At 44.2% G+C, this 22378-nt stretch overlaps 2 protein-coding genes across 2 annotated transcripts; one reads left to right on the forward strand and one right to left on the reverse strand.

Annotated features, from left to right (window-relative positions):
* Positions 1–3124: 3124 nt before the first annotated feature.
* Positions 3125–17736, forward strand: Cbr4 (carbonyl reductase 4). The gene is made up of 5 exons (XM_051169865.1): positions 3125–3399; positions 5323–5443; positions 7252–7385; positions 10248–10382; positions 17347–17736. The coding sequence occupies exons 1-5, from the start codon at positions 3258–3260 to the stop codon at positions 17523–17525; spliced, it is 711 nt and encodes a 236-aa protein (XP_051025822.1). The 5' UTR covers positions 3125–3257; the 3' UTR covers positions 17526–17736.
* A 1470-nt stretch (positions 17737–19206) lies between these two features.
* LOC127209972 (ATP synthase subunit d, mitochondrial-like) lies at positions 19207–19745 on the reverse strand. The gene has a single exon (XM_051169627.1). It carries the CDS (start codon positions 19711–19713, stop codon positions 19228–19230), a length of 486 nt encoding a protein of 161 aa, XP_051025584.1. The 5' UTR covers positions 19714–19745; the 3' UTR covers positions 19207–19227.
* Between the last annotated feature and the right edge of the window lie 2633 nt (positions 19746–22378).

The following is a 22378-nucleotide window of genomic DNA, read 5'->3' on the forward strand; positions in this document are numbered from 1 at the left end:
GCCTGTTGCCATTGCTCTTGGTTACCCATCAGAAGGTCATAGGAAGACTTTACTGCTTAAGACAGCATATACTTTGGCCATAGGACTTGGAAAAATCAAGCTGGCACTGACCAGGAAGCTTTTTCCTTGTTGGTTAGCTTTCATAGTATGAAAAGGTGTGTGTAGGCTGCTTGAAGGGTAAAGTTATCAGTAGCCTTTAATAAGGACTGTCCTGGCAAGAACATGCCAATGGGTGCAATAGTGGCATGAATGTTTTGAGGATAACCAACACTTTTCTTACAGCATTTAAGGCCCCGTTCACTGGAGAAAACCCGTAACTGGTACTGTAAATCTGGCCAAGAACTTGTGGTTAGGAAGTCCCTAGACTCTAGAACTGAACTTACTAATTTTATTTTGCTACATGGACATAGCATCCAAATGCCTTCTAAATGCCTTATACCCATAGATTAGTGTAGTTCTTGGGCTCTATCAGAAAAGCTTCTTTATTCCCTGAATGGAAATTAATGCAGAGTCTTACAGCTGGTGAAAACACAGAAAAAAGGTGTCTGAGTACTGCTCAGCCATAAATGGGACACCTGTTTCATAGCTTCTCTCCCCCAAGTTGCTCAGAGAGCATTGTAGAGAACAGGGTAAAACAGTGTCCACTGGACCTGACAGGACTCCCGGGTCCACAGTAGCTGTGATTGCCTGCACAAGACTTGCGTAAGAGTAATGCATTCAGCATTCCAGCATGGTGGGGGAAGAGGCACATGGCTGCCCCCGCCCCCACCTGGCTGAGGAGATATGGACAGTTGGTAGCTACTAGGGAAGACAGAGTTAATTTTCTTTAGGGATGTGAGCCCTGGTAGTTTGACTATGCTCCAGTGGATGATCCCGTGCCATTTATTTGTGGTCTACATATAAACAGCAAAAATAGGGCTCCATGAAATACATATGTCATATATAACATATAACATAAATATTTTATGGAAATATTCGTATGCATATATGAAGTTGGGAAGGGAATGTATGTGGGTCTTTGGGAGGATTAGGAGGTGGAGAGACTGGGAGTGAATGACAATATTGTATGTAGGGATGAAATTCTGAAAAGAAGATATATATATATATATATATATATATATATATTTCACAAACCTGGTGAATCGGGGCATGACTGAAATCCAGCACATACTTTGCTTAGACAAGATTACCATGAGTTTGAAAGCCAGCCTGGACTACGTGACAAGATCCTATCTCAAGAAGAACACAATAAAACAGAATACTTGAAAAACACCTCATGTATTCTTTAGCCATTTTAAATCTTTTTTGGATTTAGGTGGGAAAAAAACCCAAAAACTTTAAAATTAATGTTAAACTTTCTTTCTTTCTTTTGAGGGGAGGCAAAGAGCAATTTTTTTTTTTTTTTTTTTTTTTGTGAAGGCAAACATTATCCAAACGAGACCAGATGGGCAAGGTGCTATGATAAAGGAGCCTCTAGGGCCACACAGAAATCTCACACTGGGCAGGGCACAGGTTTGGGATGTGCAAATGTCCTCAGCTGTTCAGCACCATCCAGACAAACTCTTCATAATTAATACAACCATTGCTGTCTTCATGGCCTGCCACCAGCCTCTCTACTTCCTCTTCTGTCCTTCTCACCCAGCATGACAAGGACGTGACAGATTTCAGCACCCATGACGGTTCAATTCCCTTCCTTGTAAAACACACGAAGGCCTTCGACATAATCTTCCTAAGTTCCCTGGTCCTTGTTCTTTCAAAGCCATTTTTCTTCCTGTTTTCAAGCCAACACTCAGACCCAGCTTTGCCAGCTTTCCACGCCTTCACGGCTCACTGGCCTTTTCGTTTTACTTCTTGTGTCTACACGACTTTGTACTTTGACTAAACAGTTTAACCCACTAGTGTTTTATGTGAATTAGGCTTGTTGCCCCAAGCTGTGTATTTTTTTTTTTTAAGCCGTAAGGAGCATGATTTGTATTTTCTGAATCTAGCACACTAATATTCTGTCAAGAAATGTCCTCTTTACAATAGAATGTTAACAAATGATGCCTTTTATTTCTTCTTCTTCTTCTTCTTCTTCTTCTTCTTCTTCTTCTTCTTCTTCTTCTTCTTCTTCTTTCTCTGTGTCTTTCTGCCTGTCTCTCTGTCTCTGTCTCTCTCTGTCTTTTTCTCTCTGTCTGTCTGTCTCTCTCTCTCTCTCTCTCTCTCTCTCTCTCTCTCTCTCTCTCTCGGGGTGGGGAGGTTGAGACAGTTTTTCTGTGTAGCTCTGGCTATCCTTGTCTTATAGATCAGTCTGGCCTTCAACTCAGAGAGTTGCCTGCCTCTGCCTCCTTAGTGCTGGGATTAAAGGCATGCACCACCACGCCCAGTTGACTTTTTATTTTTCAAAGCACACAGGACATCTTATTTAGGAGTACAGGAACCCAATATTGTCAACGAAGCCTGCTCTTTACTCTTCAGATTACTCAGTTAAAGAGTGTGGTGGCCAGTGTCAGTACTCCCAGGGCAATCAGTGAGAATCTGAGGCTAGCCTGTATTATATAGTGAGTGGTAGGCAAGCCTCGGTAACATAGAAGGTTTCTTCCTCAAAAAGAGGAGCACAGACATTTGTTGAACCCCTCTATACAATGTTCTTTCTTTGAGACAGGATCTCACTCTCTAGACCAGGCTAGCCTTGAATTCTCAGCAATCCCTTTGCCTCAGCCTTTTGAGTGCTGGGAATATAGGCCTGAGCCACCACACTTGGCTAGTGTTCTTTGACAGGGCATCTACCCTCATAATAACATTGCAGTGCAAAGCCAAAGTCTGTAGTAACTTGGGGGAGTCACCTCACACTTTTCTAACAGGTTTTGTCGGCAGTAAAAAATGTGGGTGAGCCAAGGCAGGTCCACACCCAAAAGGACACAGTGTGGCTGCTAACTACTGTTTGCCCTGGAAAGTCCACGGTTTTAGAAACACTATTATATCTGAGCAAAGCTCCTTTGGTCCCCAGTGCCAATCAACCATCCAGGCACCCAGGCAGGGGAAGAGGCACCAGCAGCTGTTACTGCAAGGCTCACAAGCAGGCGCGCAGGACTACAAATCCCAGGGTTCAATGCAACCCTCGTCCGTGAGTGCTGACGTCTAACTCTTCCCGCTCTGCTATGTGCCTTGGTCGGCTCTGTAAAGGGAGTGCTGACTCTTTTTTCCCCTTTGCCCTGTTTCTTTAATTACAAGTTCTGAATCCTAGGTATCCGCCTTGCGGGTCCGGGGGCTCCAAGATGGACAAAGTCTGTGCGGTTTTTGGAGGTTCCCGGGGGATCGGCAGGGCTGTAGCCCAGTTAATGGCCAAGAAGGGTTATCGCCTGGCGATCGTCTCCAGAAACCTGGAAGTGGCCAAAGCCGCCGCCGGCGAGCTCGGCGGTAGGTACAGGAAGAAATGTCCCCGCCGCGCTGCGGTGCCAGTCATCGAGGCCACGAGCTTCAGAGCCTTGTACACCAGTCTGCGACCCAGATCGTTCAAGGCCCATGGCCAAGCCCTCAGTGTTTCTGTAGCTATCTCCCCAGGGCCAATGCTGACATTGAGAGCGTCTTGCTCGGGCCTCTGGTAGGAGAATAGCCTCCATCAGACTGAAAGGAGTGAAGTCAGGAAAGTCAGGCTACCAGGGAGAAATGGCTAGGCTGCATTTTGCTGAGGTATCTTCTTAACCCTATGCGAAGGCACAGGACAACCGAAAGTCTTTGAGTACCAGCCAGTTGATAGGTCAGGGTTGCTTTCCCAAATCGACCAAACACTTTAATCAGTTACTGACATGTTTCCCCAGATCCTTTTAATTGTATTCCATTCCGGGTGGCACCTTCACCCCACCCTTATTACTAATAATAGATTAGTCATTGCATTGTACGTTTAAGTATTGTGAGAAGACAACGTGGCAGACAGCGGTACTAGAATGGAGAAAAATACACGTCACCATCAGGAAAGCATTGGGTATTATAGGTCTGAGGGACTATCCGGCGCCTTGCTGTATTTATTTACATATATGGAAACACCCTTGATAATGTAACTCAAACTGGCTTTGAAGTGACTCTCTACCTCAGTCTTCCCATTGCTGAGACCACCTTACTATGGTGTGACAGTGACATCTTCTGTGCAGAGTACACGCTGAGCCTGCAGTGTGGTGTGTGCCTTCAGCTTTCCTGAACACAGGGTCTCGTTTCCTACGCAGCCTAGTCTTGCTTTGGATCCGGATCTGGCCTCTGCTTCCTCATTGCTGGGTACACACGGGAGCACCGCTATGCTATCTGTTCACCCTGGCCGCCAACACAAGCCTCAGCACCCAGTCAGCACTGCTCCAGTTTGCTAGGCAACCGATGCTCCACCTTGCTCCCTGGTGCTAGCTACCTGCGGCTCTGTGAATCTCCAACATACAGTTGATTCATCTTGGCTGTATCCCTATCATAAACTGAGGAGCATATGTTTTAACATGGTAGCTTATTCAATAGAGGATTCTTTACCTGTGTACGGTGAGAGGGAACAGTAATGTTTACAGAGCCACCTCCCTTGCCCACGCTGGTCACAAGCTTGTGGCAGCAATCTCCCGTCTCAGTGCTGGGACTGCAGGTGCGCCACCACGCACTAGTTACCATGCCCAGAGTTTATTGTAGCTTTCAAAATTACCTTTATTTATTTGGCTGGGTGGATACATATATGCCATTGTGCACGTGTGGAGTCAGAGGCCAGCCTGTTCTCCCCTTCCATCATGTGAGTGCCAAGGGTTCAGCCCAGATTGTCAGGCTTGGTGGAAAGTGCTCTTACCCAGTGAGCCATCTTGCTGGCCCCAACTGTTTTTATTTTTAAACTTTCTAAAGTTTATCTTCTTGAGGATTTGAGGTCTCACTCACCCAGGATAGTCACGGACTTAGGAGTCCAGCATGCTCCAACATTGGGGCTAGCCTGGGACCACTGGGCCCAGCAAGAGAGATCTAAAGTTAAATTCAGTTTCCTGTAATGTTTTATTTTATGTGCCCACTGTAATCCTAGCATTGGCAGGCTGAAGGGAGATGAGCCTGAGTTTTGAGGGCGGCCTAGGCAATACAGGAAGCCCTTGTCTCAGAGCAGAAACAGACACAAAAGAAGGAAGAAACAAAACCTCATTTTTTCTTGAGCAATTCTTTCCACTCCATCCCTTTCATTAGGTGGTCAGTGAAGGCAGGAGCCCATGGCACGCTTTCATCTCTAGGATCAGCACAAGCTTTCCTTATCACCTAATCATAAAGAAAAAAAAAAAAAAAATTGAAACCCAAGTTAAGGCTTATAGGTAATTCTGATTTAACTCTGTTTTGTAGGAAACCACTTGGCCTTTAGCTGTGATGTTGCAAAGGAGCAGGATGTTCAAAATACATTTGAAGAGATGGAGAAACGTTTAGGTCCAGTAAAGTTCTTGGTAAACGCAGCTGGTATAAACAGGTTAGTCAAAGATTGAGATAAAATTCTGATATGTTTATAAAGAAGACTTTTTAAATACATCTATGACTTAGTGACTTTTCTGTTGCTGTGACAAAATGTCATGACTCAAGGCAATGTATAAAACAAAGTGTTTAGTTTGGAGTTACGTTTTTTTAGAGTGTTAAAGAGTCCTGTTTGGTAGAGCAAAGCCATGGTGCCAGCAAGAACTGTGAGCCCATGCCGTGATCTGCATATAGGAGGCAGAGATGGACCACAGTGGGAACAGGGGCCAGCCAGTGTTTTGAAACCTCAAAGCCCACTCCCAGGACATAGCTCCCCAAACAAGGCCATACTTCCCAGTCTTTCCCAAACTGGGGACCAACTGTTCAAATATATGAGCCTATGGGCACCATTCTCATTCAAAACACCACAGTGTAAGATCATGTATTTAGCTGTTTTCTCATTGGAAAGGCTTATTTTGAAAATTGTCAATCAATAATTCTTTTATTTAAAAAGTGTGTGTGTGTGTGTGTGTGTGTCTGCATGTTAGTATGTAGACATGTGTGTAGGTTCCCACAGAGGCTAAAAGAGGGTGTCAAGTCCCCTGGAGCTGGAGATACAGGCGCTTGTGAGCTACTTGACGTGTGTGCTCGGAACTGAACGTGGGTCCTCTGTAAGGTCAGGATGTGCTCTAACCCTGAGCCATGTCTCGAGTCCTTCTCTCCTATGTTAGATAATGCCCAGTTGCATCAGGCCTAACTTTCCATCACCAGCGTGTCACCCAGCGTAACGGAAGAATCGCTCAGCTTCTCTCATAGAAAACCAGTGTTGTGAGTTCCATTGATCACAGTGAGCTTAGTACTAATGTACAGAATAATAAATGTAATAATCATAATCATAATAATAGGGTAGGGGTTGTTATATTTTTAAAGATGAGTTTAAGAGAAAATATTTAGAATCATAGTCTATTTTTTATTTGTTTTAAAATATATTTTATTAATTTATTCATATTACATCTCAATTGTTATCCCATCCCTTGTATCCTCTCAGTCCTCCCTCCCTCCCATTTTCCCCTTACCCCCCTCCCCTTTGATTGTGACTGAGGGGGACCTCCTCCCCCTGTATATGCTCATAGGGCATCAAGTCTCTTGAAACAAGGCCAAACTGGTAGTAGCTTAGTACATTTGGCTGCTTGCTACTCTGTTTAGCTACTGGCAATATTTGTCACTCTAGCAGAGAGGTGGAGGACCCTACCTTCCGAGTGGTTCCATTCTGTCTCATCAATATCTAATTTAGTGATTTTAAAGCCAAGTTCAAAATGGGACTGCCCAGCACTTAGCTAGAAAGCACACCTTATACTGTATTTTAAATCAGAATTGTATGTATATGTTTTGGCTTGATTTTTAAAAAATATTTACAGCTGAGCATGGTGGCACATGCCTGTAATTCCAGCAGGAGGCAGAGGCAGGCAGATCACTGTAAGTTCGAGACCAGCCTGGTCCTCAAAGCGAGTCCAGGACAGCCAAGGCAACACAGAGAAACCCTGTCTCCAAAAAAATTTTTTTTTTCTTTTTTACCTTTTGCTGTTTTAAAATTGTGTGTGTGCATGTGCATCTGAGTGCAGTTGCCTGTGGAGTTCTAAAGTGGATGTTTAGTACCCAGGAGCTGGAGGTACAGCTGATTGTGAGCCTATACACGCGGACGGGTCTCCGCGGAACCAGACTCCATTCTCCTGAAAGAGCAGTCGGAACTCTTTGCTGCTGAGCCCGTTCTCTAGCCCTGTTTTTTCTGATGGAGTTGTTAATGCGCCTGCTGTTTCTCTTTTTTAGAGATAGTCTGTTAGTAAGAACGAAAGCTGAAGACATGCTGCCACAGCTCCACACTAACCTCCTGGGCTCCATGCTGACGTGTAAAGCGGCCATGAGGACCATGATTCAGCAGGGTGGGTCCATTGTCAATGTAGGTGAGTACTTCATCCCCTGGTTAACTCGGTCAGCAGTAACATTTGGAAGAAATTTAGCCTTCTGTTACCTATGGAAAAGTATGTAACTGATTAATGAATGAGACAGAACTCACACGTGTACATCTCAACAGAAGTCAGCATTAAATGAGTGACTTTACTAAGTATTAAAAAATGACAGTAAAGCCATGTGATAAATACCTTCTAGGTTCAGTGTCCTGAGACTGGATGGAGTGGGAGAGGCCACAGCTGTGCACATCCAGCAGACTTGCTGTACACGACTGTCGTCTCAATTTTGTTATCAGTTTCAATTTTCAAGAGAAATCAGGCACCCTCTTCCCTTTGACATACCCATAATAGTTGGATTATGGTATTTGTAATGGCCTTTTAAAATACTCACCCTACCTCCCAAATGGTTGACACAGAGACCTATTATATTTATTCAACAAGCTTTAAGCACTATTATTGGGCAGATATTAAAAGAGAGGTGTTTTGGGGTTCTTGCTCATATAGCAGAAAATGGAGAGTAATATGGGGTTTGATTTCAGTTCAGTACTTGACAATTATTTTGTTTTTGCTTTTTAAATTTTTTATCTTTTTGGTTTTTCAAGACAGGGTTTCTCTGTGTGGCCTTGGCTGTCCTAGACTCACTTTGTAGACCAGGCTGGCCTCGAACTCAACAGCAATCCGCCTGCCTCTGCCTCCCGAGTGCTGGGATTAAAGGTGTGTGCCACCGTGGTACTTGACAATTATAGCATACCATCTGCTTTTTATTTTAAAGCAATGGGCAGTACCTTAAAAGGCTGCAAAAGAGCCCAGCGTGGTGATGCACGCCTGTAATTCCAGTGCTTGGGGAGGCAGAGGCAGGCAGATCTCTCTGTGTTCGAGTCCAGCCGTACAAAGTGAGTCCAGGACAGCCAAGGATATACAGAGAAACCCTGTCTCAAAACAGACAGACAGACAGACAGACAAAAGGCTGCAAAAGGGGATGTGAGGGTCTCTTAGGAGGAATCGGTGACCTGTGGCCTTCTGACGTAGCGAGTTCATATTTTGGGCTCTTCAGACTTGTCAATCTTCGGATGTTGCTAAGGCTGCTGCATTTATAATACGTGAACATACTTACTCCATAGAAAAGCCCTTCAGAAAGGCTGACCTTGCAGACTTACTGATATTTCAGAAGTCATTACTTTGACCAAATGCAAATGGAGTGTGGCCCGAGAGCTAGTTATGAGAGCTTCCTGTTTTGCCTGTCTGTCATATTGGAACTTCCCTTTTTGTCTCTTTTTCTCTCACACGCCCCCTCTTCTTGTCCACCCCTTTCCTTAACCTGATGGCTTTTGTTTCTTCCTGTGCCATACAGTTCTCTTCCTCTCTTAACTGAGGTACCACATTTGGTAAAGTGCTGTGTGACAACGCAGTGGGTGGAGGGCAGTACATGACAGTGGTTCTGTAGGCTATGATGGTGGTGACACCGCCCACCCCAAGCACACACTACTTTTTCTCTTCTTCATGCTTAGGTACACATATGCCCATCATTGTCTGCTGATCTTGTGTGCATTCATGTTACATAGGTTTGTAGCTTGGCAGCAGTAGGAGATACTATGTAGGCAGAAGAAGTGGGCTATACCTAGGCTTGCTTTATGTAAGCATACTATGGCTGCTCTTAGCACTGTGAAAACACCTCCCAGTGTATTTCCTGGGGTGAATTACTGTCATCAAGTAGTGATTGACTGTATGGTACAGGTAAATACTTCAACATTGAGCTTCTTGATTGTAATAAAAAAGTAAAATACTCTCTTTTTCTAATGTAATTTCAATTTTGTGTGTGTGTGTGTGTGTGTGTGTGTGTGTGTGTGTGTGTGTGTGTGTGTTTCTTGTTCAGTTTTTATATTATAAGCACAGGCCAGTGGTGCAGAAAATTACTTCCTTACTTCTGTTTTGCAGGCATGTATTTGCATACAATTGATATTTGAATTATAAATTATTCTTACGTGTTTATTAGACAAGGTCACGGAGGACTGTTTAGTCGGAAGGATAAGGTACATACATATAAATGAAATTAGCAAAATTTCCCAGTTTAACGACGTTTGCATGGTCAGTTTTCATCGACAGGAGTTTAAATTTACTGGGCTCATTCTTGTAGGTGGATACTTACATCCATGGTAGAATTATAAAATTAATCAGCCCGAATGTTACATCTTCTCGCTTTAACTTCTGCCTGTGTTTGTTACTTTTCTGTTGCTGTGATAAAACACCATGACCAAGACAAGTTACAGAAGAAAGTTTATTTTAGCCTATGGTCCCTGAGGGATGGATGTCAGGCCATCACGGTGGGGAGGTAGGGAGGCCAGCAGCAGGAGTGGTGGCAGAAGCAGGAAGCCGAGAGGTGACACCTCAACCATAAGCACCAGTTGAGGGAGAGCTGGAAGCAGGGTGAAGGCACACACTCCTAAAGCTCACCCTACCCCTACGATACACTCCCTCAAGGCCACACCTCCTCATACTGCCCAAACTGGGGGCCAGGCGTTCAGCAGTCTGAGCATAGAGGGACATTTCTCATTCAAACCGCCACACTGTCAGACCCAGCATTCATCGTGTCCAACCTTTCCAACAAACCATGCAGCGTCTTCCCTGTTCCTGGCGGTTTCGTACCACTTTCTGTCAGCGTCTCTTTGCCCTGTGTGCCTAGATCAGATTGAGCCTTGTAAATGTTATGCCTCAAAGGACAGTGGTTGCAGTTCCTCATTTTAGCAAAGAATGGAGGGAGGTGAGCTTTACCTTTCTGATTTGTTGACTGTATATTATAAGAATTTTCAGTAACAAACCGGTTGGTTTGCCCTTGCTTCATTTCGTCTTTTCTTGCAGGAAGTATTACTGGCTTAAAAGGCAACACCGGTCAGTCCGTGTACAGCGCCAGCAAAGGAGGCCTCATTGGATTTTCACGCTCGCTTGCTAAAGAGGTTGCACGGAAGAAAGTCAGAGTGAATGTGGTTGCGCCAGGTCAGTGAAAACTTCATGAGATAACTGTAGGGGTTCGAAGTTTACTGCAAGTATTGTCCTTGGCTGGCAACAGGTGTTTTTCAGGATGCTCTGTGAACCTCTTTGTTGTCCAACATCCCTTCACTCCAGTTTCTTGCTTAGTCACAGACTAGCTAAGTTCAGACTTTCCAAATCCGTGAGTGTTTAGTAGCTGTTATAGCTTAGATGTGTCCTTTTGAAGGAAGCAGGGAAAGGACCCCGAAACAAAAGCTTTCCCTGTGAAGCTGCCTTGCCATTGTCTTGGCCTGGCTCTCTGCTTCTGTATGCTGCATGCGGGCTGCCACTGTTAGTGTTGGCTGAGCTAGCCATCTATGGGATGCTTTATCTGTGGTTTGTGACGGCATGGACTTGCCTTCTGTGGCATGAATAAGGAGAAGTTAATTTTTGGTGATACAAGAGCTAACTGGCGGAGAGCAAGGCCCTTCTTCCCAGTTCACATGGACTCACTCCTGCAGCGAACATCCTCTGTGTCTTCCTCTGTGTCTCTGTGTCAAGGCTGGGCGAGGTCCAGGAGGACAGAGTGAGACGTTTCTGCTGCAGGATGCGGAATACAGTCAGAAAGACGTAGACCAACAAAGCACTGCATGTGATGAGCTGAAGGTGAAGTAGCGATGTGCCCTCCTCCGCTAGGAAGATGCTGCTGAGGAGTGCCTGCCGTGGGCTAGTTGTCAAGGCAATGTCAAGAATGGCGGGGAATCCACTTTGTATACAAAGGTGTTTCCAGGGTATTATGGAAGTGCCACAGAGTCTTTTGTAAAGCTCTTATTTTTTCAGTGCAGTTCATATTGGGGATAAAAATCTGTTGCTTAAAAAGTGGCCACTTAGTAGGATAGCCTTTGTAATACTGTGTCGTAGATAATATTCGTACACATTCATGCGTATCTTCTTTCATAGTGCAGATTGAAATAACAAGGTTAATCAATTCTGTAAGTTATATCTTGACTTAATTTTGATTCTGAGATCTATCAGCTTCTTGAAATAGAGATAACAGATGTGCACTCATGGTGTACTTCCCACAGACTCACATGTGCAGGGCCGTCAATCACTTCACTACTTTTTTGAGACAGGCCCTCTCACTGAGCCTGAAGCTCACTGCCTAAGTGAGGTTGCCTGAGACCAGTGAGCCCCTGTGATCTGTTTGTCATCTCTGGGTCCCCAGTGCTGGTCCCCTGGTGCTGCCATGCCTGGCTTTGATGTGGGTTCAGGGTATCCAGATTGAGGGCCGGACGCTAAGACAATAGGTGTTTTACACACCAAGCCGTCTTCTCAGCCCTCAGGCTTTTGTTTGTTTCTTTTTATGTCAAGTTTTCCTAGTTGACTTCAAGTGGTGGTTCTGATGAGCAGGAACACAGTTGAAAACCAGAGAACAAGATAAATAATTGATTAGGTCGTCACTCCATCCTAAACCCTTGGCTGTTCTTTACATACCAGTACGTGCTGAGCTTTGGGATTTACTACTTGCCACATAAAGTAAAGTTGTCAACATGGAGGAATCTCACTAATTGGAAATCAATGACTGTGGGAAATAATATTTGATTGATTGACCATAAGCAATCACTAGTAATAAAACGAAGCAATAAAATGTACTTTCTTCATAGATTATAAAACATAAATTCCACGGGACAAGAACCACATGCTTGTTTTTAGGAGCCAGTGCACCCCAGACTAAAGAGTTCATATTTTAATGGTGGTCTTTGGGGTGTGGCCTAGTGCCTGGAGCACTAGTTTGATCCCAGCTGCGCCCCATCCCACTCTGCTGGGTGTGTCTTTGTACATCTGGTGGTGAAGTGTAGTGTCTTTGCTGTAAGCTGCTACATACAGTGCTTGCCATTTCACTTACTGTCTCTTGATTTGAGGGATGGCGGCTTTTGTAGCCAGTGAAGCAATGCAGGAGTGTCCTCTGTTGCACAGTGGCACCTACCGGTGACCTGTCGCTTTTATCGCCATTTCAAGTCTTTGTAAATACATAGATTGCACAGTGGGGGAGTAGGACACAACGTCCAGAGCTCTGCAAATATGCAGAACGATATGGGAGAAAGTCTTTGGGGGCCAAGGAGAGAAGGCAGACAGGAAAGTAAGACAGCGTAGATGGGTGTGCAGGCTGTTTAGGGACCACTAATGTCTGCTCTCAGCTCTGGTAATATGAGGTGGAGGGCCCCTGAGAGATTCTTGATATGTAGTGCGTTGGGCTGTGAATATATTCCTAAGTGAGGATTACATGGTTCACAAGCTTCGGCATAAGAGAACATTGACATTTGGTGCAGCCCTGAGTAATTTATCATAAGAGACTAGCTTAACATTTTAAAACTTAACTTCTGCTGAACAGATATCTGAGGTCTGAGAGGCAGCTGATGGAGGAGGTGGGAGTAATACTTTGTGTGGTTGTGTAGTGCTGGGCAACACGACAAGAGTGTTTGTTTGAACCCATATAGACAGCTAAGGGATGACCGCACATCTTGTATTCCATGGATTTTATCTGCCAATGTGTCACTAGAATTGCTCAGTTGTAGCATGTAAGCCACACCAAGGTAAGATGCTGGTAACAGGGGAAATGGAGCAAGCAAGGGGTGAGGGCAGTGTGAGCAGCACAGCAACGTTTGCTCAATAGTTCCGTAAACCTAAAAATGCAGTAAAATAAACTACTAATTAAAAAGACATTGCACATCAAAGAAAAAGATCTTTAGGCAAATGTTTGTTTTCCACGCTAAACATAAAGTATGAGGAAACACTAGCATAGCAGGGCAAATTCTTTCCTTCCTTAGAAAACAAACAAACAAACAAACAAATCCAAAACATTTATCATTTGTGCCACATGTGCACACATGCTACAGTTCACTCGAGGTCAGAGAAGAGCCCCAGGAATCTGTTCTCTCCACCCACCTTTGCATATGTCGTGGGCATGGAACTCAGGTCATTGGGTGTTTGCAGCAAGCGCCTTTATCCGCTGAGCCGGCCCATCAGCCGGTCCCTTCCTTTCAACACGGTGTCTCATGCCGCTTTGCGTTTAGACTTTATTGCTGTTTAGCTATGGTCAGCGGCTTCCAGTGAGATTTGCTACTCTAGAAAGGCTGTGGTAACTCCCTCTTCAACTGCCATCCTTATTTTCAAGCCGGAGCCGTGGAGGAGACGCCTGTTGTGTAGTGAATGGCCACATGCCTGCTTGTATGTAATGCATATGTAAGAAGCGAGGGCTTTCCCAGGGAGTTCAGTTCTTAATCTTCCAGTAGAGTTACAGTCATGATGATTTCTTATTCAAAAGCCAACAGTGTACAGGCAGAAGGAAACTTCAGGGGTCCCACCATCTTTGATCAGAGTATTCATTTGTGATATATCCTGTATTGGTTAGTGCACGTTTTCCTTCACTCACAGATTGACAGTAGCAGAGAGCTGGGACAGAATCTTGATTCGTGAACCCGAGTCCAGTGGTCCTCCCACCACAGCAAGCACCCACAGCCACTTGGAAGTCGGCCTCAAAGTTGCCACCCTGTACTAAGAGTGGCCATAAACCAATGGCTTCTGTAGTTAGTTAGTTAGTTAGTTAGTTAGTTAGTTTCTTTTTTATTTTTTGGTTTTTCGAGACAGGATTTCTCTGTGTAGCCTTGGCTGGGTTGGACTCACTTTGTAGACTAGGCTTGCCTCAGACTCACTTTGTAGACCAGGCTCACCTCGAACTCACAGCGATCCGCCTGCCTCTGCCTCCCTAGTGCTGGGATTAAAGGTGTGCACCACCATGCCCGGCCCTCCTGTGGTTTCTTGTGGTTTGTTTTTTAAAATTAAAGTAACCATTCGTTTTCTGCTGAGTTTATAGAGTTAGTGTGACACACTTTATGGCAGTTTTGTTCGAATTTTTAAAAGATAAAGATAGTTGTATTGTGAATTTGATTTTTGTTTTATGATTAAAAAAAAAATGAGATTATCGCCTTTAATCCCAGCACTCGGGAGGCAGGCGGATCTCTGTGAGTTCGAGGCCAGCCTGGTCTACAAAGAGAGTCCAGGACAGTCAAGGCTACACAGAGAAACCCTGTTTCGAAAAACCAAAAAAAAAAAAGAGATTATCTTCCACGAATACTGTGTTTTCATCATTTGCGTTCCTCCCTCTCCCCCTCCAACTCTTGTGTCTTCCCCTTCTCCCTCTCTCCAATCACGACTTTTTGTTCACTTCCTGCTGTGACACAGGTAGATACATGTGCAGCCTGCTGAGTCCTTTAGCTGGCTTGCAAGCGTTTGTATTTAGGACTGACAGCCTGGGGTTGGATCATTGTGAGGCTCGTCCCTGGGGGATCCTCATTCTCCTTTGCTCAGTGGCCTGTCATCTCAGGGTCCATGCTGCTGGGGCAGCTGGTGTTGTCATTGCTCAGGTCCTGCTTAGGTGACCATACTGTTGAGATTTCATGGGGGCAAGATTCCCTGTCATATGCAGGAAAAAAAAAAAAAAAAAAAACAAAAAAAACCACCTTACTTCATAGCAAATGTCCTGGTCCTCTGACTTTTATAATCTTTTCACCATGCCCCCCCCACTCCTCCTCCTGCACTGTTCCCTGAGCCTTAGGCTAGGGACTGTAACAGGAAAAATTTAGCATTAACATTAATAATTTCATTTTAATCAGCTTTTATAATCTGAGGTGATTATAGGGTTCACTGTTGAGAAGAAGTTTGCTAACACACAGCATTGGATTTCATTAAACCCACGGGTTCTTGAGAGGATTGGATTCTGCTGGATTCTGGCTCCTCTGGAAGACTAAACTTCATCATTGAGCCGGATGTGGTGGCACACTGCCTTAATCCCAGCACTCTGGAGGTGGAGGCAGATGGGTCCCTGTGAGTTTGAGATGAGCCTCCACTCAGGGAGTTCCAGGCCAGCCAGGGCTACACCATGAGACCCTGTCTCAGAACAACAGGTTTGCTCACACTTGAAGGTCTGCAGAGACGTGCCGGCTTTAACTGTGTCAGCTGCTGCTTTCCTCCCCTCCTGTGTCCACGGTACTGAAGATGAAAGGAAATGCTGCTAGCTTTCCAAATAAATGTGCTGGGATTTTTATGGCAGAGGGGGTTGTGTTTCGCAGTGTATTCTCACAGGCAGACACAAGTAACACAAAATTAGTTCTGTTATTTCTGGCCCTCGTTATAGACCATCTGTAACTCATAGTGTTCATATTTTTTTCAATAATTTTATCTGAGTGCAAAACATAGAAATAGAGATATAGGTAGAGTGTAGCTAGCTTAAAGAGCGGAAGTACAAAGAAAGCGTCACCTGGTGTATAATTCTGGTAACCACTGTGACGCCGGTGTCCAGTGATAATCAGATGAGAGCGTTAGCACGTTGGAATGTGTTTAAGATTATAGACGTGAGACTTCGTTTATGACATGACTACTGAGCTCTATTCTATGCTGCGGGTGGGTCAGGTCTTAACCCATTCCTTGCTGATGGACCTTCCAGTTGTCTCCACATTTCCCCAGTAACCTCTCACGACCTCAGATATTATGTGAGATACAATTCTATCTCACAAGATTTTAAAGAAAATGTTTGAGTTTTGTAAATGAAAACCCAAAGAAAAGTTAATTATAGTGTCACATAAATTAGCAGCCAAATGCAGTATTTAGCTCACATTTATCAACATGTCATTTGTAAGTGGCAGTATCTTTAAGTCGGTTTATAGTTTAATTTATAAATGATTTAGTTTTAACATAATTTTGTGAGTGCACATTGGACTTTTCCATGGCTTGTCGGACTTTCAGTAGACCTTCCATCACCTTGAACTACAGACTTTCCCCATGTGTATGCTTTAAAAAAAAAACCTAGTGATTGCAGCTGGCCGTGGTGGCACATGCCCTTGGCCCTAGCACTCCAGAGGCAGAGGCATGTGGATTTAGGTAAATTTTATGTAGGCTAGCCTAGTCTACATGGTAAGACCATGTCTCAAACATTTTTTAGGATTAATTATTAAAAAAGATACTATGTGGTAAAAATTTACTAATGATATATTTTGTCCCAAACTATTCTTGTAGTAATTTCTTTTGCTTTTTGTTTTTGTTTTTTTGAGACAGGGTTTCTCTGTATAGCCTTGGCTGTTCTGGACTAACTTTGTAGACCAGGCTGGCCTCAAACTCATAGCAATCCGCCTGCTTCTGCCTCCCGAGTGCTGGGATTAAAGGTGTACGCTACTACTGCCTAGCCCAGCCTTGTAGTCATTTCTTGTAGTCAATTTGAATTCTGAATAAATAACACTTGCTACTGTAGAACTTGTTTTCGAACATGCTGTCTACACACACTATTGCATATATACTAACACTGAGTTAAAATTTGATTTTTTTTGTGTACATTTCTATCAGAATTAGATAAAACCATAAGACTTTTTTCTTATATGGATTTTGGAATCCTGGGCTATCCTCTCATCAATTATCTTGGCTTAGTAAATGGAACAAACTAATTTTTATTAGGCTTGCAAAATGAGCTCATGGGACCATTGTTGGGATACCTTTTTTCAACATGATTTCTCACTTTCTACCCCACCTGATTGAAAATCATTTCTCTATCATTTTTATAGTATTATAAAGGGATTCCTCAGACTTCATTACATTACAGTTGAGTATGCTGCAACTACGTCCTCTTTCCATAGATACAGTTACCAAAGACTACATTGTATTTCATCCATGTTTATATTTGCCTATTACATTCCACAGCATTGTCTTTGTGCTTGCCTAGAGCTGAGCCAGGGATTTGGGCGCCAGGCATTTTTGTGTTCAGTAAACATTCCCTGAGTTAAAGTGAATAAAATTGTACCCTTAATTAATTGCTAACAGTATGCTGGTTCCTAAACAATGTTTGTTAATAGTGTCAAATTCTCAAAAGCAAATTCTGTTTCTCAGAGTTGACAGCCGTCTTTAGCGTCTATACTTTTCAACTAAATCAACATTTCTCTTTTAGGATTTATTCACACGGATATGACAAAACACTTGAAAGAAGAACATTTAAAGAAGAGCATTCCTCTTGGGAGGTTTGGAGAAGCTCTTGAAGTGGCACATGCCGTTGTGTTTCTTTTAGAGTCACCATACGTCACAGGACATGTTCTGGTTGTGGACGGAGGATTACAGCTCACCATGTAATTAGAGATGATTGTGTTGTAATGGTGATTAGGATCAAGCACACATTTTCCTATTAATTAGGCAATCATATCATACGGGTGCCATTTGCTAATGGAAACAATTGATGCCAACAATGATTCCATCTTCGTATGAACATGATTCAAACAAACAACGTGTGACCAGTTGTAATCTAAAAGGTGTGAATTCTCTATTTTAGAGACCATAGAAATTTCAGTAATGGACATTTTGCAATGGTCATATATCAGTATTAATTGATATTTTTTCCTTGAAAGTTGAAAATCTTGTTGTCTAATTGTGATAGTTATCTCAAGCTGAGTTTTAAAGACTGCAACCTTTTAGACTGTTGCTAAATAAGAGTATTTGCAGACGATTGAGGTAAATTTTTTTATCAGTTACTTTTCTTTTGCTGTGGTAAAACACCATGACCACAAGCAACTTAGAGGAGAAAAGGGTCTCTTAATGCTTATGGTCCCAGAGGGATAGCATACATGGTGGCAGGAGGGCAGGATGGCATCAGGGAAAGCATGGTGGGAGGAGCAGAAAGCTAGTTGGTCACATTTCATCCACACACAGGAAGCAGAGAGGGAACAGGAAGTGGAACCAGGCTGCAAAAATCTCCAGGCCCACCCGCAGTGACACCCTTCCTCTAGCAAGGCTTCACCTCCTAAAAGTTCCATAACTTGCCCAAACAATGCCACCAACTAGGGACCGAGTGTTCAAACATGAGTCTGTGAGAACATTTCACATCCAAGTCACCACATTATTTTTAGCAGCCTTGCTAAAGTTCACCTGCTGTCTGTCTTGTTTTGCATTTTGAGGCAGGGTTTCACAGCGTGGGCCAGGCTGAGCGCAGGGTGAGCCTCTCTGCCCTCTTGGCTGTAGTCTTCCCAGGACTGGGATGTCTGGTGTGTGCCACTATACCTTGTGCATAATATTGCATCTGCACAGACAAAGGCAATCATTTGTTTAATATAGGATGGGAAAGTATCAATGATATGTTGAGGGAGGATTTTTCTTTCCTCTCTCTGTCACCCACCCTGTTGCACACCACTCCCAACACTTTTCTACCTGACTCCCTCCTATTGTTAGCCAGGATGTCACTCTGTAGCCCTGGATGCCCTGAACTTAATATGGATTCCATATTTGTTGTGAACTCACAGTAGTTCTTCTGCCTTACTGTCTCAAAGGCTGAGATTGTAGGTGTGAGCCATCATATCTGCTTTAGACTTGACTGTGTGTGTTGTGCGTTTGTATGTACATGTGTATTTGTGGTGTGTGTGTGTGTTGGGGGGTTATGTGTGGGACAGCATGTGAGTGTGCAGGCACGCATGCACATTGCTTTAGTGGCCAGAGGAAGATTTTAGTGTCTTCCCTCCTTATTGACTTGAGGTGGGCTGTCAGTGAGTCTGAGGCTTACTGGGCTAGCCAGTGAGCTCTTGAAATTTTCCTGTCTCTGTCTCTCAGTTCGGGGTTCCAGACATGCATGGACATGCTTGGCTTTTTACAGGGTGCTGGGGGTACACAGCAGGTGCTCCTGTCTGTTCGGCCGTCTCTACAGCTGAATCCAGTTTTCTTAAGAGTGATGCTACTTTTCACTGAGCATCTCAGCAAAACAATCTGCTATTTTATTTTATTTTTTATTTTTTATTTTTCTATGTAAATGTTTTATTTCAATGCGGCTGGGGCTCCCTCCTGGCCTGCCTCACAGGCTCTCGATGGGCTGCTGGGGCCAGTATGGGTGCTTCTTCTTGTCTAGCTTGGTTTCTGGGAACACTTTACTCAAGTCATCAATGGTCATCTGGTCAAAGGGAATTATGTTCTTCATTTTCTCCAGCTGCTTCTCATATTCCTGGATCCTGACCTGGGATCCAGACACGAACTCAGCACAGTTCTTCATATCCTCTTTTTCCTCATGGTTCACCAGGGCCATGTACTTATCCTCAGGCACCGGGATCTTCAGGGTGTTACACTTCTTTTCACAATCATCCGCCAAGCCCACCTTGGCCACATTGGCCTTGTAGTAAGCCCAGTCGATCGCTGGTGGTGTCTCGGACAGATTAGCCAACCTGGTGTGGAGGGTCTCACTCCAGGACTTTAGGGAGTTTGCAATTGCCTTTTGGTTTCGGGGTATGATCTCCCCAAAAGCTACCCAGTCAATGGTTTTTAGAACAAGTTTACGACCAGCCATCTTGGGATCTTTCACCAACCCTGGCAGAGCGGTGTCTCGGGCCCAATCTGCTATTTTAAACATGGTGCAGTTGACTCCATATACAACAAACAGTTCTTAAGGAAGATGAAGGTGAGTTCTTAAGGTACCAGACATAGTTAGGAGCCACACAGATCTGGAGCTTAGGGAGTGTTTTTCCCTCATGAGAACCTCAGTATGGCTAGCTACTTCAGAACCTTGTGAAGGTTAGGCAGTGGTGGTGCATTCCATTAATCCCAGCACTTGGGAGGCAGAGGCAGACCAAACTTTGTGAGTTCAATGCTAACCTGGTCTACAGAGTGAGTCCCAGGACAGCCAGGGCTACACAGAGAAACCCTGTCTTGAAAAAACAAACAAACAAACAAACAAAAAAAGATGAATGACTGAAAACAAAAACAAAAACACCTCAAAACCACCGCCACCAACACCCACCTAACCAAAAGTCATACAAAGAAGACCTAGGTATGATGGCACATGCCCTGTAATCACAACACTCAGGAGGCTGAGCAAGCCACCAAGAGTTCAAGGTCAGCCTGTGTCCTTATCCTTTGGCTTCTCTTCTCTGCCAGGGCCCTGAGAAACCCGCTCTGGCAGCTACATGCTGCACGGAGGAATGGGAGAATTGGAAAGACATGGGTGCCAGCACGCCCCACACCATGAAACTGCAACAAAACGTGGTGGCCGCTGCCCTGGAGAGACAGAGAGACACAGAGAGAGAGGGAGGGAGAGAGAGAGAGAGAGAGAGAGAGAGAGAGAGAGAGAGAGAGAGAGAGAGAGAGAATATCTATGGGCTCTCCAGCAGAGAGAATCCAAGTTCTCAAACCTCACTGGTGCCTCCACTGGGTCTCTCGTGGGGTGGTGGGGGATGGTGGGGGAGATGGGAGTGGTGGGGGATGGGGGTTAGTGATGGTGTGAGGATTGGGAGTGCAGAGGTAGCTAAAATCACAAGCCAGAATGAGACAGCCAAAACCAAAACACTAAGCTTTAATGTCCATTCGAAGTCTCAGGCATTCTGTGCATTGGGGGTGACAAAAGCCAAAAATCAAAGCGAACAAAGACAGGGTGAGAGAAGTGGGACAGGGGTCCTAAACTATAAAGGGAAAGGTCAGAAAAGCCAGCAAAGGCCACTAGAAAAGGAGACCAAAAGGCCACCTCCCACTTGAGAGCCTGGAGGTTTTAAGCCTTGAGTTGTAAAGAGAGGAGGCAGTCCCAGGACATCCCTTCTGTTGACTGAAAATACCCTGAGAGCCCGTCTCAGGAACCGGGTGCCTTGTTAACTCACAGGCAGCTTTGAAGTAGTTTGTCAGAGCGGAGCCAGGCCTGTGACACTTTTCACCAAATGGGACCTCTGGCCTGCTGAGAGCAGACAGGGAGTCACTTCCCTTTTTCCTAAGGCAGGTAGACTGGCACTCCTGAGGAGAAGTGGACGTCTCCCTCAGTCCAGCAATGTTCCACAAGTCTGGCCTTCCTAGTTCTGGTCAGTTTGGCCAACATAGGGAGGTCTTGTCTCAAACCAAAGTGCAAAATCTGTCTAAGAAATATAAAATTATTGTCAGGTGTGATCGCATATGCTTTTAATCCCAGCCCTCAGGAAACAGAGGCAGGTAGATCTCGGAGGTCATGCCAGCCTTGTTTATATACTAAGTCCAGGCAAGCCAGGACTACATAATGAGATCCTGTCTCAAAAACAAAGCAACATCCACATGCCACCCTCACACCATCCTCACATACATATATACATACACATGCATACATACATACACACATATAGATAAGAATATTATATATTAGTGGATAGGAAATGACTCTGTCCCAAAACTTAGGGTGGTAATGAATAATTACACTTAAATAATCACAAAGCATACAGTAATAATGGCTCACTGCGTTCTCCAGTGATGCTCAATCAGGCGCAGGGCTAGCCAGGCACCAGGCAAGTGTTCGGCCACTAAGCTGCTTCCTTGGCCTTGGAAGTGTTTGGTCTTAGAAGAGAGTATTTGCTTGAGAGTGGAGATTACTCTATTCTCAAGTAGAATGGAATAACGGGCTATTTCTATATCCTGGATTCATGTTGTTTTTTTACTTACCGTTATCGAAATGTTTTTAATATTTCATTTTAATAAGTAATGTTTTGGCCCACATGCTGGTGGCACACACCTTTAGTCCCAGCACTGGGAAGCAGAGGCAGGTGGGTCTCCGTGCTTGAGAACACAAACAAACAAACAAACAAACAAACAAAAAACCAAAAAAAACCAAAAACCAAACCAAAACAAAACAAAACCCCAAAAACAAAAAATTGCTTTTACCAAGGTGTCCATAATCTCAGATACTTAGGCAGCCGACACAAGAACATAACCAGGGCAGCTATGGTTCAAGGACGGCCTAGGGAAATTAGCAAGACTGTTTCAAAATAATAATGGATTCTAAAAAGGTCTGGGAATGTGGTAGAACCCTTGCCTAGCATAAGCAAGACCCTGGGCTCAATCCTTAGTTCTTCAGACCGGAACAGAGTAAACCCCAGCGACCCAGGCATCATCTAACTGCTGTTTTGCAGTGGAACCTTAGCTAACTGGAGATTGAATTACATATTGAAAATCAATTCAATCATATGAATAAGATGTCCTAATACATTCAGAATAATTGTGTCCTA

The sequence above is a fragment of the Acomys russatus genome, chromosome 27 (genome assembly GCF_903995435.1).
Source record: "Acomys russatus chromosome 27, mAcoRus1.1, whole genome shotgun sequence".
Classification (NCBI taxonomy): domain Eukaryota; kingdom Metazoa; phylum Chordata; class Mammalia; order Rodentia; family Muridae; genus Acomys; species Acomys russatus.

Coding starts and splice junctions, on each gene's coding strand:
- LOC127209972 (XM_051169627.1), bottom strand. CDS start 19,713: ATGGCTGGTCGTAAACTTGTTCTAAAAACCATTGACTGGGTAGCTTTT.
- Cbr4 (XM_051169865.1), top strand. CDS start 3,258: ATGGACAAAGTCTGTGCGGTTTTTGGAGGTTCCCGGGGGATCGGCAGG. Junction 5,444..7,251: donor AACGCAGCTGGTATAAACAG/GTTAGTCAAAGA, acceptor TCTCTTTTTTAG/AGATAGTCTGTTAGTAAGAA. Junction 10,383..17,346: donor AGTGAATGTGGTTGCGCCAG/GTCAGTGAAAAC, acceptor TTTCTCTTTTAG/GATTTATTCACACGGATATG.